Source organism: Clinocottus analis, unplaced genomic scaffold (genome assembly GCF_023055335.1).
Source record: "Clinocottus analis isolate CAN_PGR_092001 unplaced genomic scaffold, fCliAna1.0.p SCAF_2, whole genome shotgun sequence".
NCBI lineage: Eukaryota > Metazoa > Chordata > Actinopteri > Perciformes > Cottidae > Clinocottus > Clinocottus analis.
The window spans coordinates 4,648,789-4,665,669 of record NW_027175931.1 but is presented as its reverse complement, the minus strand read 5'-3'; the positions used below and the strand labels follow the sequence as shown (position 1 = coordinate 4,665,669).

Below are 16,881 nucleotides of genomic sequence, written 5' to 3'. Positions count from 1 at the left end.
TGCTGCTAGCTCTTCGCTGGCTTGCTGCTAGCTCTTCGCTGGCTTGCTGCTAGTGCCCCACTATCTTTTTGCTAGCTTCCCGCTGGCAGCCCCACTATCTTCCTGCTAGCTTCCTGCTTGCTCCCCGACAACCACCAAAGGTAGAGGGACCAGCCCCAGCTTGATGCCCGACTCAGGCGCTAGTAGCAGCAGGGAGCTAGCAGCAGTGCTAGCTTGCTACAGCGGGGACACTCACCGAGGGTAGTAGCGGCTTATAACCCAACGGCATCTAACCAGCCTGCTAAGTGCACAAACTTTGTTCAATAAATGTATTTATGTTGCAACGTTTCAAAAAAAATAAATCCAAAGAGATTAAAAAGTAAAGAGTTTATTGTAATTTCCTGTTTGATATCAACTGGACGTGAGACAGTGCAGATCTTCCTCTCCGATGTGTTGCAGCTCAGTTTCTTCTCCATTCTGGGTCAGCGAGCAGTCGGGGGCCGGTTGGCACAGATGATGAAAACGCTGAGAAGATTAGTGAGAGTTAAATACATTTTAACGTTCCACACTTTTAAAGACTCGCGATACTGCCTAATTAATCATCACAATGAATCCGAAAAATATCAAACATGTCTGTCAATCTTTTGGACATTTTACAAGAAGCCTGAGTCATTTGTCTGGGTTTCTTGAAGCATTAAGCATTAATGTGTTTGGTGATAAAATCTGCAGACATACATTGCTCTTTTGCTCATTGACGTACTCCATGTAATCATGATAGGACATACACACCGTGCACTTTCTTGAATGAATTGACAAAATCAAAAACACGGTTGTCCCACCTGCCTGAAGGTCCCAGTCCCAGTTCCCAGTTTGTACAGCGCCCATCCCGGCACGAGCAGGATGGAGGAAAGGGTCAGCGCCCAGCCCAACACGTAAGCCCAGGCTGGGTACACGTACCAGCGGTTAAAGGTCAAAGGCTGATACTTAACGACAGAACATATAAAGGAGCCCTGAGAAAACAATGAAAAAGAAGAAGAGCCATTCAGAAGTTAGCTTGTCTTTCTCAGTGGGAGATTATCTCAGGTATAAAAATCCAACACTAAAAGTTACTCACCAGTAAGACCAGGGGCGTGAGGTAGAGCCAGCAGATTTTAAAGAACGGGTTGGCGTGCACACCGGTCATGTCCTTAATGATGCCATACAACCGCTCTGCCCCTTTGGAGGAGATGAGAATGATGGTCAGGGCTTCATGGCCACAGCAGACCAGTGTTTGTGAGGGATGATGTCATTTAAAGGGGAACTTCACTTGTATTTTTCACATAAAAGTTAAGTTTACTTTTATTTACAGATGCCTCAGCCTATTAATGCTTTGTCAAGTCTGAGAAAATCAACAATGTCATCAGGGTTTTGATGCATTTGTGAAATCCAGCTCTCTTTTTTTTAACTGAAGGGACTAAAACTTGTATCTCAGCCTCTGCTGATTTGATTTTGATCTTTCCTTTTGAAGTCTGTCGTTTGCGAGTCCCTCCAAATTTATTTAGGTCTTTTATAAAAATTTCCCCATTGAAAAAAAGTACAAACATACCAAATAACCATCCCAGTGCCAAGGTTTCAAACAAGCAGAGAAAGAGGATGCAGGCGCCGTTACAAGCAAAGTAGTCCAACAACTGGAACACATACATTCCTGCCTGGAGACAACAGCAAACACATGGTTTTAAAGTTTTTTACCTATTTAACTTTAACGTTATAGTGATGAAACAAAAGAAGTTGTTATAATTTGGACGCAATACACTGCTAATTTAGGTACATGGATGACTGTACACAGACCTCAGTGACCATGACAAGCTGAGAGAAGAAGCATGTGATGCAGAAGAGGAGGAGGAAACGCTCCCGCCGGCCTGGCTTGCGCATTACCGTGGGAAACATATCGATGATGGATGTCATCACGACCTCCATGGCAACAAACTGTACGGGGAAAAGACAAACACAATAAGTGTATGTTGAGAAATGTGAATTTCTGTCCATCTGCAAAGAGTTCCTCCAGAGTAGAGCTTACTTGTGTGTCCAGACCCAAGAGGATGAGCATGACAAAGAAGCAGATGGACCACAGTTGGGGCAGAGGCATCATGGCTACCGCCTGAGGGTACGCAATGAACGCCAGGCCTGGACCTGGAAACACCAAGGCTTTTGCTGTTGAACCAACTTAGCGCTGATACCTTTGCATCCAGATGACCGTGCAGTTGAAAATCAAATGACGAATAGACAACCTCCTCAGTCTCAAGTTACTAGACATCACACAGATACACCAGGAAGAGCAGAAAAGTACAACGCAGTACTAAAAATCTCGAGGAAATTAAGTTTTGCAGATTGTGAGGGCTCTTTTGCTGAGAACAATGAGTTAATAATAGCCATTGTATTGTTAAAGTATAGTTGTGTTTAGATATATGTACACGTGTGACTTATTATGAGATTTAGCAGCACTGAGTAACTGTAAATGTGCTTGTCATGTCTATGGTTGTCCTCAAGAGGGCAGCAACATTTTACCCATTGTGTGCTCGCGGTGAAAGAAGTACTTAAAGTCTCCACTTTAAGTACCAGTACAACAATGTTATAAAAACAATACTCATTAACAAGTAACTGAAGTAAAAGTACTGTGGTGAAAGGCCCCTGTGGACTTAAACATTATATTTTGCGTACTAGATTTTTAATATTGATTCACCAGTGTATATGATAATCATTTATTATTAAGATAAGATACTTCTTTACGAGTAAGATAAGATAATCCTTTAATAGTCCCGCAGCGGGGACAATCACAGTCATTAAAGTAGCAGAAGGTAAAGTGAAAATAAGAGACATAGTCTAAAATAAATAAGACCAAAACAAGTATTATAAATAAGCAATAAAAAACAGTAAAGAATCCACAATAACTGAAATATTATATATACTATATTGCACATGTTTTATGTGTTTGTGTGCTGGTTGTTCAACCTGATGTGAAAAAAAAGAAGAAAAAAAAGTTCTCATGCACAAATAATCTTTTTTTTATTTATTATTTCATATTGCATACTTTGCATCTTTCTGAATACCTCTGATGCATTACCTGACTCGGCCACTTCTGCGATGGGAACGCCCTGCTCGTGAGCCATGAATCCCAGCACGGAGAAGACTGCGAATCCAGCTACTATGCTGGTCGCGCTGTTCAGCAAACACAGCCACAGACAGTCTCTGCAAAACACACACACACACAAAAAAGCGTGTTTCTATATAGCGTGTAGTAGACATTTTTAACTATGTTATTGCGTAATGATGTCAGAGTTGATGTCAGAGCGACGAGCTCAGTCAGACGTTGAGCAATACTCACTTATAGCAGTTGTTGTTGGAGGTGTTGTAGCTGCCGAGCACAATTAGGGAGCCCACGCCCACGCTGAATGAGAAGAGGATCTGAGCGCCGGCCTCCATCCAAACCTGATTTGACAAAGCTTCAGTTAGAAAATGTTTTCCTTGAAGTCCACACTGTTGCAGTATAAAACACACCTTCTATACCTGAGGGTCTGTGAGTCTTGAGGGCTCAGGCAGAAGATAAAACATTACTCCTTGTAGAGCTCCAGGAAGAGAGAGTCCACGTATCAAAAGAAGGATCAGCATAATATACGGGAAGGTCGCAGTGAAATACACCACCTGGGGGGGAAAAGAAAGACAACCGTTTCGAGCATTTCGAGATCAACGTTGCGCTTTTACTACAACTTTAGTGCTAATTTAAATACCTTTCCTGTAGACTTGACCCCTTTCCAGATGCAGAAGTAGCAGATGATCCACATCACAATCAGGCACAACATCAAATCCCTTCGGATGCTGCCTGTCTCCTCAATCCCGCCTGAGATAGCGAGCACTCGTCGTCTAGAAGGAACAAAAGATGTGTTTTATTAAGAATATTAGGATGAATTGTCGGCAGATTTGAATCGACCCAGAGGCTCAGTGTGTCTGTATATACTGCACATACTCCCAGAACTCTGTGGCAGCAGAGGTTGAGTTAGTCTGGTTGGTCCTCGCAGAGGTTTTATTCTGTTCGGAAAAGTCTATGCAGCGATCTGAAATAATAGAGAGACGAATCACATATTAATAGTCACAAAGCGTACGATGTCCTCTGCGGTTTTTAGGTGGAGGGTGCCAAAGTCTGAAAAAAATAACCTCGCTTTGGGCGTGGGACTTCAAATCTTCAACAAGCAGCTTGCATTACAAACTGCGTGGAGTTTGAAAGATGTGGACAGAAAGGCAGGGTGCATTTAAATCCGCTATCATGTTGCATTATGGGCAATGTAGGACACGAGGGTTCCGAAACTTGACCCATATTTGGGAGGTAAAAGTCTGAATACTTCTAAATATATTTCTGTTCATTTCATTTTGACCAGTCTTTTTAAATATCGGTCACTGGCATCGCGTTGACATCATAACGTTATTGTCAGTATTTAGTAAGCGAGTCATCCTGAATGCACGCGTGTTTACCTGTGTTCCAGTAATTGTCGCAGCTGGCCCACGGGAGCTGTGAGCTGAAGGAGAACACCAGGTAGAGCAACGCCCAGGCCAGAATAAGGATGTAGGTCACGCAGCTGTACAAGATGATCAGCTGCCCACCGTAGCCGATACCTGCGGGGGCCACACACACACACACACACACACACACACACACAAACATTGTGAAATGATCCATTAAGCCGCTTGACGGTCACGTAAACCTGAGCCAATGCGCCACTAAAGCTGCTGATTCACTGTGAGAGCCTAATTTGACATAATCATGTATAGATTTTGTAGGATTGGACCCAAATGCTGATAAGAGTGAAAAAAAAGGAACTTTATTCTTTCCTAAATTAGGCAAGAACTCGCTTTGGAGCAACAAATTGCTTTATCCAAGCCGACTTTGATGTGTCTTTCCACTTTAAAATAAACACTCGGAAAAAAAGGGTCACAGAGGCCATGCGGTTGCCAGTTTGTCAATGTTTTCCCTGCTGACATTCAACCGTGACCCACATTCGAAACCACCAACCCTCTTTCAACTGAGCCACAGCCATAAGCAGGAAACCATAAAGCTACTATTGGAGCAGATCAGTCATTTAGAGGTCGTCTGAAGCATACCTTCCATCAGTGGGCACATCTTCCTCCAGCAGGTGACGCCGCCCTGCTGGGTGTACTGGCCCACAGTTGTCTCCAGCAGGAACAGGGGAACGGCACAGGTCACCACAAACACCAGATACGGCACCAGGAATGCACCTGAACTTACAGAAAACACAACAATGCGTACACACATGCAGGAGAGACTTGAGAGGTGAACAAGTGAAAACCTGGCGTTTTGCTCACCGCCTCCGTTTTTGTAGCAGAGGTAAGGAAACCTCCACACGTTGCCGAGGCCGACGACGTTTCCCGCCACGGCCAGGAGAAACTCCACCTTGCTGGCCCAGTGTCCTCGCTCCTCCACCTGCGCCCGCTTGTGTTTTGCGGCACATTTTTCATTCATCGTTCCCAAAAGCTCAGTCTGGTCCCAGCCGTCTTCTTAACCCGCACGCTGTCCGAGTGTCTCAGGTCTTCTCTGGCTTTATATTCACCACTGAGTCTGTGTCGTCGCGTAATGGCCGACCATGTTAATCAGTTCTAAGTGGAGATGTCAATTATCGGCCAGGTTGAGCATGAATGTCTAAATTAGACAAATTATTCACTTTATGGCAGTAATGTATTTTTTTGTGACAATAATAGTGACAATAATAAAAAAGTGATTAACTCTTTATTTAGCAGCTTCTTTACAAATTACAGTAGCGAGCACAAATGAGTCATGAAGATGTTTCTTTCCATATCTAATTACATTTATTTTGTGTGTCTTTTGTGCAGCTCTTTATCCAGTGATCAACACAAAGATTTGACCTGCAAAACGTTCGTCATCACGTGGACCTAAAGCAGAAAAGACCCGAGTGGACCCAGCAACGAGAAAACCACGGCCGAGAGCGCAATCCGTCCAGCTGCACTGGTTTCTGCGCTCCCGTCTCTTACCCGCTGCTGCTGGCCAGATGCTAGATGGCAGCGCTTCATGTTTCCAGCTGTGTCCCACACCAGCAGCTCGGCCTGAGCCGAGCAGCAGCTGGACGTGTACTTCACCCACAGTGGCTGAGATGAGCTCGACGTCCATTCGGAAACATTCAGAGGTGGGTCTCCCGTCTCTAATCTGGCCTGGTGGTGGTGGTGGCGATGCTGGCGGTGGTGATCGTGGCCTCCACCGGTTGCCTTGTCCCCGTGCGCCTGTTGCTGGTCCTGGCCGGGCTGGTCCTCTCCCAGGCCGTCGTCTGTGGGCGAGGGGCTGCGGACCAAAGTCAGGGCGCCTTCGCCGCTCTGCAGCTGGAGGGCGGCGAGGCCGGAGCGGCCCCTGTCCGACACGACCAGCGATACGCTCCAGCTCGACTCGTTGCAAACGGAAGGACACATGGACTGTACTCGCGCGGCCGAGCAGGACGGCGGGGACGTGTCGGGATCCTGCAAGAGACACGATGAAGCGATGCCGGTCACGGAAAATTCAAAGACCAGAGTTTAAGATGAGTTTCCCCCCCCCCCCCTCACAATGTTCATTTTCAGTTGATGCTCACCGGAGGGATCACTGTCAAGTAGGCCACAGCGTAGTTTGAGTCCGGAGAGTCGAGAGCGCGCACAGTGAGTGTGAGGGTGACGGTCGCTCCGGCCTGAGCTGTGGCAGGAGTGAGGAGGTCCACCTGGTCGTGGAAAGACCCTGGTCCTGCAACATGGAAACTGAAGGGACAGAAACTCAAACCTTTGAAAGAACAACCTATTTTTAGGCCCTTTAGTCGAAAATGTCATACCCAAACTAAAAAGGGTGTATCTCTGCAACTATTTGAATAATGTTGGTTATAATAAAACAACGTGAGATTGTGTTCAGATGTATAAATATCAGTCTGCATGTTACTGGTTAAGAGTAAATGAAGATGACACACAGAAAAGAACGAAAAAGGTTTCAGGTCAAACACTTTCAGGATAATTATTTCTTTGAAATGATGCAGCTGTAAGGTCTAAACTTTAACCCAGATCATGGCACAACATGTGATCAGTCTCTTTGCAAAGATTAACTTTGATGAAGTGAAGCAGAATAACAAGTTAGAGAGGGTTTAGTACAGGGAAAATTGAGGCGAGGTCTCTAAAATTTGCATTAGTGCACATTTGTGACGTTTGAATTTCCCCATGCACCAAACCATATATGTCACTTGTATATTACTTATGATGTTCAAAACATCCAAATACAGCAGTTTGGGCTTTTTCTCATAAAACAAGCTATGCTTTCCAGTTTTATATAGCAATCGCTCAGTCTTAGGGGGCGTTTGGTTTTGAATCGGTTAAAGAACAAACATTTTCCCGTAGTCTTCTTCAGAGGCCAAAAAGGGCATGAAATGTGATTTTCTAATATCTCATTCCTACGATCCTGCATGATTTCAAAGGGAGGTCCTATAATACATTAAATATTCTCGCTGTTCACTCAGTGGCAAGGCAGTTCTTTTTATTTTCTTTACCTGTGAGGTCCTCTCTTATGAAGATATCCACAGTCGTCATCAGCAGTCAGACTGAAGTGTCGGGCCGGGCCGTGGTTCAGGATGTCGAAGGCCACCATTGTGCTGTGACCAGGCACCAGGCGGGGGACGGACAACACCTGCAGAGACAGTGACACATACACCGTGACACATCATCACAACAAGAGCCAGTTGCCTTCAGGTATACGCCAATGTAATTACATGAACTAGAAAATCCATCATTAAAAAAGATCCGACATATTTTGAGTGATTTCAAAATGGAGAACAAACCGCAACTTTAGTTTTTCTTTTCTATGAAGCAGCAATTAGTGAGTTTTAAACATTCAAAAATTCAGCAGAACAAGCTGTAAACACAACACTGACAAACAGTTTTAAAGGAGGAAAATGTCTCCACGATCTCCTGATGGAAATATATTGCTGCTATTGAAAGTATCCCTCTCTCCTCCTTTTACTCTGCAGGACAGGGGCTTGGAGGAAAAAAACCTCTCGTGGCCCAAGATCCTGGGTTATCACGTCCGCCCGTTAGACAACAACCGTTCTGTATACTGCCTGTTGCTGCAAAACAAAGAGCCAAAAAGGCAGCGCCCACGTCTTGTTCATCCGTACCTGTATCTGAACGCGAGTGGGCTGAACCATCTCTGCGGAAACCCTCTCCAGCTTGTTTCCTCTGCCGTCTCGGCCTGTCAGCCGGACACAGAACGGGCCGACGGGGACAGAGTCCACCCGTCCCACCAGCTCCTCCACAGAGTGGGATGACGAAGACGACGATGAGGAGGAAGAGGAGGAGGAGTTCAGAAGCTTCACCTGCTGGAGGCTTTCCCCGTCAGCTCCCAGCAGCGTCACGTGACTGAAAGACGCCTCCTCGTCTGGAGCCAGGCCCGTCACGGCCAGCACCAGAAAGGCAGGAACTCCTGAGAAATCACATCGGGGCCAGAGGCAGTTTTGCTAAATTGCCGACACGTTCCTGCTTGTAAAACCGTCCCGTACGCTGTCACTGATGCATCCCTCGTTATATTGGAAAGAGGAAAAAAAAAAAAGCCTCCTACCTGCTACTGGACTACCCTCCACTCTGGCCAGACCTGGGTGTGTCTCATTGGTTACGACGGCAAAGTAATACAGGAAATCGACACTGCTGTCACCTGCAGGGTTGCAGATCAAAATACAAGCACAAGGATAGTCAAAATAAGAGCGAGTGGACCGTTAATGTCACGGTGTCGGGTGGCTTCCTGTTTTATTTTGTAGTTTGTCCTCTGTGTCTCCGCGCTTCCCGGCCCTGTACGCCTTGTTTCTGTTACGCGCGTCTCCTGATTGTCTGATTGTCTGCACCTGTGCTGCCCTCATTGTTCCCACCTGTGTCTCGTTACCTTCCCCTTGTATTTAAACCCTGTTTGTCCCCTGTCCCCTTGTTGTACTGTGTAACACTGTGTGAGTGTGTCTTTTGTTTCGTTCTGTCCGAGTCCTGTTTGTTTTTTAAATTTCTTTCCTAGTTTTTTGTTGGAATTAAATATTCTTTATACGATTGTCGGCGTTTGGGTCCTTACTTCCTCCGGCCCGTGACAGTTAATCAACTGCTGGAGTATTTCCTCAGTGTGTGCCCTGTTTTTCTTCTCCTTTTACCTATGACATGGAAGGTGAGGTGTCCGTCGCTCTTGGCTTGGAGCGTCCACCTGCCCGGCTGTATGGGCGGCAGCAGGCCGACGCGGTACAGACCCTCGAAGCGCTGCAACTCTGCCAGAGGGCCTCGCTGGCTCAACAGAGACTGGCTTTGGTCTAACAAGAAGAGCCAAATCAACAAGTTGTTCATTTAATTATCAAATGCAAGGAAGAGTCGTGGTATTGTAGGACTTTATGAGCAAACACAAAGTGCAATTTCACAGAAGATAAAAAGAGAAGGGATTGCACAGTTGCCATCTTCTGCCAGTTGCAGTTACCTGACGGGCTGGTGAGGACGCACTCGGTCAGGATGCCTGTGACGTGCAGCGTGACGTTTTTCACTGAGCGGTCAACTCTGAAGGAATGGGAGGACATTGACTCTTCGTCACTTTCCACATGGAGGAGGGTCACCTGGGGGAGGGAGGAGAGACAATGGCCTCGTGAAGGCAACAAGTACCGGGGATCCCGATGAACAAGCAAAAAAAACTAACACAACATTCTCAAATTTGTCTGTAAAACAAATGCACTTAAATCAAATTCAGCTTAAATTGAAGAATATTTATGGCACAATTTCCAATATTCAAACTGCTATAAAAACAGATCCTTAGTTTTGTAAAGTAAAATTACAACACAGTCCTGTTCAAGCTGACCTCTGCCCTGCACATGTATATGTCCTGTATATGTACAGTTTTGAAGAAAAGTGACTTCAAAGTCAGCTTCAATGACATAATAATGTTCATAATGTCACAATTTCCAGTATTGTAATTTTACTTTACAAATGTAAGGATCTGTTTTTATAGCCGTTTGAATATTAGAAATTGTGACATTATGAATATCATTACGTCATTGAAGCTGATTTTGAAGTCACTTTTCTCCAAAACTGTACAGTAAAATCTCAAGGCCATACACATGGACATAGCAGAGGTCGCCCTGAACAAGACTGCGTTGTAATTTTACTTAACCATGTCTTTACTATGTCTAGATCATTCTTTGTCTTTGTAATACATATTTGATTGCTTTGCTGCCGTACCCTGTCGACGGCCGTGTTATCCTCCACGATGGCAGAGACTCTGCGGATGTCAGAGTTGGTGGTGAATATCATCAGTCCTCCTGACAGGGAGGACAGGGAAGAGTAGAGAGAGAAACGATCAGGGGACAAAAGTTCCCTCCTTCTCCTCCTTTTCCTCCTCCTCTTCTTCCCTCTGCTCTCCGATGTGTAGTTGGGATCTTCAGTGAGGAGAAAAGTCACCTGTGGGAAAAAATCAGCCCATAACTTGACAGATGGTTGAGCAGAGAGAATATGTGAGGACTTTTTCTCTTCGCTATTGCAGTTTCTGTCTAAAATTTTAAAAAAGAAAACAGTACAAGACACAAGAGGGGTGTGCTCAATAAATCCTAAAATGCTATACAGTATAAACTGTATGTAATGCTTTACTAGTTTGAAGCAGTATGACCAGCAACTGCAAACTTAGATACGTTCTTCAATTTCTAAATCAGTTTTGCTTTTCATGAATTCTTTTGTATTTTGTCAAATGTGTTTATCGGAGGTGGGATTTACAGCTGAGAATCGGTAAACCTACCTTGCTCTGTTTCTCAAGCGCGAGGGCCTTTACCACGTCATACAGGTGCGCGTCCTTAGGGGAGGCATCGGTGAACACAAAGATCTCGGACAGTGGTGGGCTGTGAGTGAGCGCCAGCTGTAAAAACACACAGCGAGATGGGGAATTAGCCACTTATCGTGTTCACACACACCCGACCACAAAAGACTCAGCGTCTCAATTCACCTGGATGGCAGAGAGACACATCTCTGGTTCGTCTCCTCCTCCCAGCGCCATCAGGTTCTCCATGTGCTGCATGAACTGGTTCGGGTCATCGGTCTCGTAGACCGGCCCGATCTCTGCAGAGCGCGGGAGACAGAAATGTTAGAGGACGAGCAACATCCCATGTCTCTTTAGACCGAAAGAAGACAAGATCTTTCAGGACGTTAAACAACACTTTTAACTTTTTTAATTGAATATTATCTATATATCTATATCTAAATCTATATATATATATTGGTGAGTATGTACAATATGATTTACATGGATCAAAGAACAAGTGTTTTCATTTTGTGTGTGTATGTGTGATCAATTTATAATAGTAAGGAGAAAAATAAAGCGTAACAAAGTTTAAAAAAAAAAGGAAATAAAAATAATGATAATAATGAGAGAGATAAGATAAGAGGTAAGATAATCCTGTATTATTCCTTCAGTGGGGAAATTACAGGATTACAGCAGCACTGCTCACAAGTAAATAAGATTAAAAAATCAAGTAAATTTAATAAACAGTAGAACGGTAACAACATTAAAAATTGTCAGTAAAAATAATATTAAATATACAGAGGCAATACATTTTTTGTATTATTCCATCTGTATATTTAATATTTTTTTACTGCAAATTTCTATTTTTTAAGTATGTTTAAGTATTTTTATACAATTTATTTTATTCCATCTGTATATGTTTTATTCCACTTAGATGGAATAAAAAAATATATACAGATGGAATAAAATATATACAGATGAAATAAAAACATTTGTATAAAAGTACTCAAAACATACTTAAACAAAATAAAAAATTAGCAGTACAAAGAAAACTAAATATACAGATGGAATAAAAAAATCCAGATGGAATAAATTTAAAAAAAAAATAATCTAAATAATACATCAAAACACAAAAACCCTGTGTTTGATAACGTGCTAGGCCCTCACCTGGGTCATGGAAGGGCACAAGCAGAAAGGTGCCCGGCTGCCCGGGGCTGCCGGCTCGGCTCTGGATGATGGAGTGGGCCCGGTAGCGAGCGGCAGTGATCTCCTCAAACATGCTGCCTGTGGTGTCGATGACGAACACCAGCGCAGGGACCTGCTTCACGCTGAAGAGCCTGTGGAAGGACGCGGAGAAGCAGGTGACGAAAAGCGCTCAGGAGCTGAAAACTAAACAAGGGCGACCTTTAAAACAAGCTACCTGAGGAAGGTTGTCGGGCCCACGGTGTCTCGGATGTCTCTCAGTACGCTCAAGGTGGCCTCCATCGCTAATCTGGAAGCCTCCATGTGGAGGTAATGGTGAGGGGAGAAGAGAGGTGAGGTGCTGTCCTTGTTGATGCCCCCTTTGGCCTCCAGGTCGCGGCTGCGGTCCAGAATACCTCCGTGGCTACATTTGCCTGGAAAAAGAAACGGGCCGTACATTTTAAAGCTTCAGGAGTGTAACATTTACATTAACTATTCTATACGGACATGTATCCCTTTGCTTTATCTGGCAGGGCTGCAGCTATATGCTGGCTGACGTTTCACAGACATACCGGCAGGTTTTGAGGAGCTGAAGTAGCCGGTGGTGAGCATCTGCGTGTCTCGCTGTTTGTTTGTCATTCTTGGCAGGAGGTTGTCTCGACAGGTGGCACTGAAGCACTCCATACAGGTGTGAGTTTTTTCTGTGGACAGACAGGGCGAGGGGGTCAGTGTATTGTTAATTGAAGCCTGTTAACGCTCCCAGTCTTCGCTGGAGGAGGAGACCTTTTTTTGAAACACAAATACTTTGCTTTTGTTTTGGGCATTGAGTGCATTGGGTTTTGTATGGAAGCCCCTTTTTCCCAAGAAAAAAAAGAGTCCTAATTATGACAAAAAAATATAGAAGTCATAATGACAATATATAATATATAATATAATGACAATGCTTCTGGCGGAGCAAGATAACAGCTCATAGCTTTCCTGACCGAGGTTGTTGTTTTTTGTCATTTTGACTTTTTTGACATGATTTCTTTTTTTGTAAAACCTTTTTTTTGTGATCATAATTTATTTGTATTTATTTTTTGGTCATATTTCTTTTGTAATTATTAAAAAAAAGAAAAATGTCATAATTTATTTATTTTTTTTGTCATAATTTATTTAGTTTTTTGTCATAATTTATTTTTAGGACTTTTTTGAAGCGGAAATGGGCTTCCATAGTTTGGGATTGACAGCCGGAACTTTTGTTAAAGTTAACTATGTGAGGTTTTAGTATATGACATGTAAGATGTGAAAAAGTAGTCACAAATCCTGGATATACTAGTCGCGCTGCAACTTAAAATTATTTTCTTAATATTTTAATATAAGAACTGATGAACATGACGTTATCAAATCGTCACGTTTGAGCAGCATCCAGAGTTTCTGCTATTTAGCGGCCACAACCAAATCATCGTCCGCTACACAATCGGGTATGTGCTGGTGTGTTCACAGTGAAGCTTTACCGGCAGCCACGGGGAAGGCGGGCTCCTCCGGCTGCAGCAGGTGGAGGTAAATGAAGCGCTGGCCCATCTCAACCCAGTTGCTGTGGCTGTAAAAGTCCTAGCATAACAGACATTTGGAAGTTAAAGCATTGCTTCAGATTCTGAATTTACAACATTTCAACCATACAAGTTGGATCTTTAATTGGTTTATTTTACGTTTGTACAAGTAGTCCTAAACTTTCCTCATTAGTTAATTTATCAGCTAGCTAACTCACCACATAGCACATTTCCATTTTTTTGGACAAATTAACTGGATTTATTCGGCAAAAAAATGTATTATATCTGCCTATAATACGGTTAAAGGTATGCTTCTATCTGCATATGACATGGTAAATACAGCCTGAGAAAAGGCTATTATTTCTTGCAAATTCCTGTTAATTCCTATGGAAAGTGTCCACCATAGTGTTGAGCGTTAAACATCCCAAACTATGTTACAAACAGTTTCCCTTCTGCATTTAAAAACGCCATTGCATTCACGAGTGCTTAAGAAGTAATGCAGCTTTTATGACCTTTGTCTGTAATCTTCTTTTTTCAAGGTTCCTGTGCTTCCTATTTTGAGCAATGAGTTTGTTTTGTGGCCGATTATTTCCCTTTGTGCTCCCACAGGAGGCCAACAACTGGAAGCACGGCATCAACTTCCTCTACGCTGCTCATCCATAGATCACCCGACTCTTTTTTTTGTGTGTACCTGCAGGGAGTGAAACAGCTGGCCCAAGCTGTGCCGAGCACTTTGGTACTCTTTGGCTCGTACTGAGAGCAGAGTCTGAGCCCAGAACTGCCGCAGCAGCTTCATGGCGCCGTCCACGCGCTCTGAATCAAAGTGGTACACCGGGTCGGACCTGGTGGAGTTCAAGAAGTCCATGGCCGCGTTGGACTTCACCACCTCGCCCACAGCTCTCCAGAAGCCACGGCCCAGTCTGGTCTGAGAGGAAGACGGGCTGATTTCTGTTACCATTTTACTGAAATGTGCTGAAAAAACTGTTCAAACTTGCTCTCTTCTAGTAAAGTACTCATCAGCTCACCTGTTCCTCGTCATGCCCCTGGTGTTTTTTGACGCCCCTCAGAGTCTCCAGGGTGACGTTGAGGACGGCCTGCTCCGTGATGTGCTGGTGCGTGTGCGAGTTCCAGGACAGCGTTAACACTCGAGACCAAAAGTCTGGGAGGAAGGCCGTGCACGGTGAAGCCAGGAGGAGAAGATAAGCCAGAATAAACACCAGCTTTCCACTCCCGTCCCAGAATCCTCCTCTGTGCTGTGACGTCATGTCCTGCCGATGGGGTGAGTCACATCTACCTGCGTGAAATGCAAATAAATCAAAGGTGTCTGCCGTCACCTTCAATACAAAATACCCTGGATCCAATGTGATGCCACTGGACAGTGGCGGAAGAAGGCAAAGGTCCACTTTTAGATTGAAATGAACCAAGAAGTTACATCGAAACAAATAGTTTTGAGATGGCGACAAACAACTGCCATTTACACATGCGGCCGAGCAGACGCAAAAAAACATTAGCAATGGAGTTATGTCTCTGGACACCTGACGAAGTCCAATATTAAGTCTCCTTTTAGCTCTATTTTAGTCTCCTCCAACTTCTCTCTCCTTAACTTCTAAATTCTCCATCGTGTTCACCAGCTATAGTTGCTGTCTTTGTCCACCGAGTCATGTTTATCAGCTGCAGCTGACGCCGGTTTTCAGCAAAAAACAACAACACCAGAATAAACTGAACAGAAACTGTGAAGTTGTGGAAGAGAAAACCCTCCAACAATGTGCTAAAACGCTCTGTGAGGCTGAGAGGAACTGCAGGGTAAAGTGATAATCCTCTAAGGGTTCATCAATACGCACACCACATGTCACATTATAGTCGTTTGATCTGTCATTCATACAAAAATCTTAACAAGGGCAACTTTAATGTATCAGTGAGAAACTTTATTTAAAGAAAATGTTAAGCAGTACTTGTTGCCTTTTTTGAAAAAGTCGTAACTCAATCATTAAGACGTTTAGCTGAAGTGAACAACCACGAACAAACTAGTTCTCTAACGAGATGTGAATGGATGGATATGAAATGACCCGCGGCCTATTGTTCACTCGTGTTTTGTACTTATTTGATCATTTTGCGCCAGTCATCCATGTGTCCTCGTGTCATCACCCTCTCCTCCACTCCCCCCTCCACCAAGAAAAACACCTCCCCCCACACATTTCTCAGCATTGTCTGTACAGAGGCTACTATTGTTCTTTGCCATCTTTATTCAGATACAATACTCTTGTTTTGTTCTCATCGTCTGTGCTTTCACAAGGCCGAGACCAAAACAAAGCACAAGGCCCATAAACAACTAATCCCTCCCTCTGCAGACCTGCAGCCTGTGAGCAAAAAGACTCCTCCTCTTCCTCATTCTGCAGGAGCGATGCATTATCGCACTAATAATATATTACTATACTACTAAATAATCAATGCACGCGTACATTGATTATTTATATATATATTTATATGCATTTAAAATTATATATATTGATATAATTATATTGTTACTAATATATACTTGTTTTGAAGTACTGTTATCTGTTTGTCATTTACCATATTTATCTATTATTGCACTGTTTATTGTTTTTTTTGTTCTTGTTTATTCCATTTTTATTGTTATGCACCTTTCACAGAGTAAGATTCCTCATATGTTCAACTTAATGAAACATTTCTGATGCTAAAAAAACAAACAGTAGCACATGTTTTAACAGAGCTGCTCATCTTTTTGCAAGACAGCGTATTACCTTGTCCAACTTCCTCCTTAATAATGTCATCTCAGAATGTACAGACACTTTTTTATATAACCTAACATCAAAGTACAACATTTGTACATGCTGTATAGCACATTTTTTGTATATAGTTTGCATATTTATATGCAACTAAAAACTCATACTTTAAGTTGCCGATTTCTACACAAAACAAAATGCAGATGTGCTCACCTCAGTTCATCATGGCAGACTATCTTTTTTTGGGGTGGTGGTGGTGGTGGGGGACTCAGCACTCAGCGGAAACGTCACAGTCCTGTACGTGCAGAGGAACACCACACACGTACGTTCGTACGGCAACGTAGACCGCAACCCGTCAGCAGAGGAAACTGTGCAAAGTATTCGCTGTGTGTAGCAAAATTGAGTCTTCGCATTAGTCTGTCCTTGGGCTCTTATCTCTGGTCAGCTCCTGGGGAAGAAAAATAACGGGAGAAGCACTGTTTAACTGGGGATAAGAGACTGGTTGACGCTGAGTGGGGGGCACGCCGTGAGGCAGAAGACATGTCGTCAGTCCCCTTCAGCCTTGCACCCCTCCTTACCCCCCATTATAGCATGCTGCATTGATTCACCACAATAGGGCCGCATACATTACTGGCCA

The 16,881-nt window shown here is 43.7% G+C and overlaps 2 protein-coding genes across 2 annotated transcripts; both read right to left on the bottom strand.

Moving 5' to 3' along the window:
- Positions 1–390: 390 nt before the first annotated feature.
- Positions 391–5,488, bottom strand: LOC137791145 (sodium- and chloride-dependent GABA transporter 2-like). Its single transcript, XM_068585869.1, has 14 exons — positions 5,332–5,488; positions 5,110–5,244; positions 4,483–4,623; positions 3,980–4,067; positions 3,744–3,876; positions 3,523–3,657; positions 3,341–3,444; positions 3,080–3,204; positions 2,036–2,148; positions 1,807–1,944; positions 1,565–1,667; positions 1,094–1,194; positions 819–989; positions 391–504 (listed from the first exon to the last, which is right to left on the bottom strand). Exons 1-14 carry the CDS (start codon positions 5,486–5,488, stop codon positions 391–393), a joined length of 1,758 nt encoding a protein of 585 aa, XP_068441970.1.
- Positions 5,489–5,793: 305 nt separating this feature from the next.
- Positions 5,794–16,652, bottom strand: vwa7 (von Willebrand factor A domain containing 7). The gene is made up of 17 exons (XM_068584222.1): positions 16,458–16,652; positions 14,526–14,794; positions 14,192–14,425; positions 13,465–13,561; positions 12,541–12,669; positions 12,207–12,402; positions 11,954–12,123; positions 10,991–11,103; positions 10,787–10,903; positions 10,237–10,455; positions 9,485–9,617; positions 9,171–9,323; positions 8,600–8,692; positions 8,160–8,464; positions 7,536–7,672; positions 6,603–6,762; positions 5,794–6,492 (listed from the first exon to the last, which is right to left on the bottom strand). Exons 2-17 carry the CDS (start codon positions 14,763–14,765, stop codon positions 5,917–5,919), a joined length of 3,072 nt encoding a protein of 1,023 aa, XP_068440323.1. The 5' UTR covers positions 14,766–14,794; positions 16,458–16,652; the 3' UTR covers positions 5,794–5,916.
- Positions 16,653–16,881: the final 229 nt, after the last annotated feature.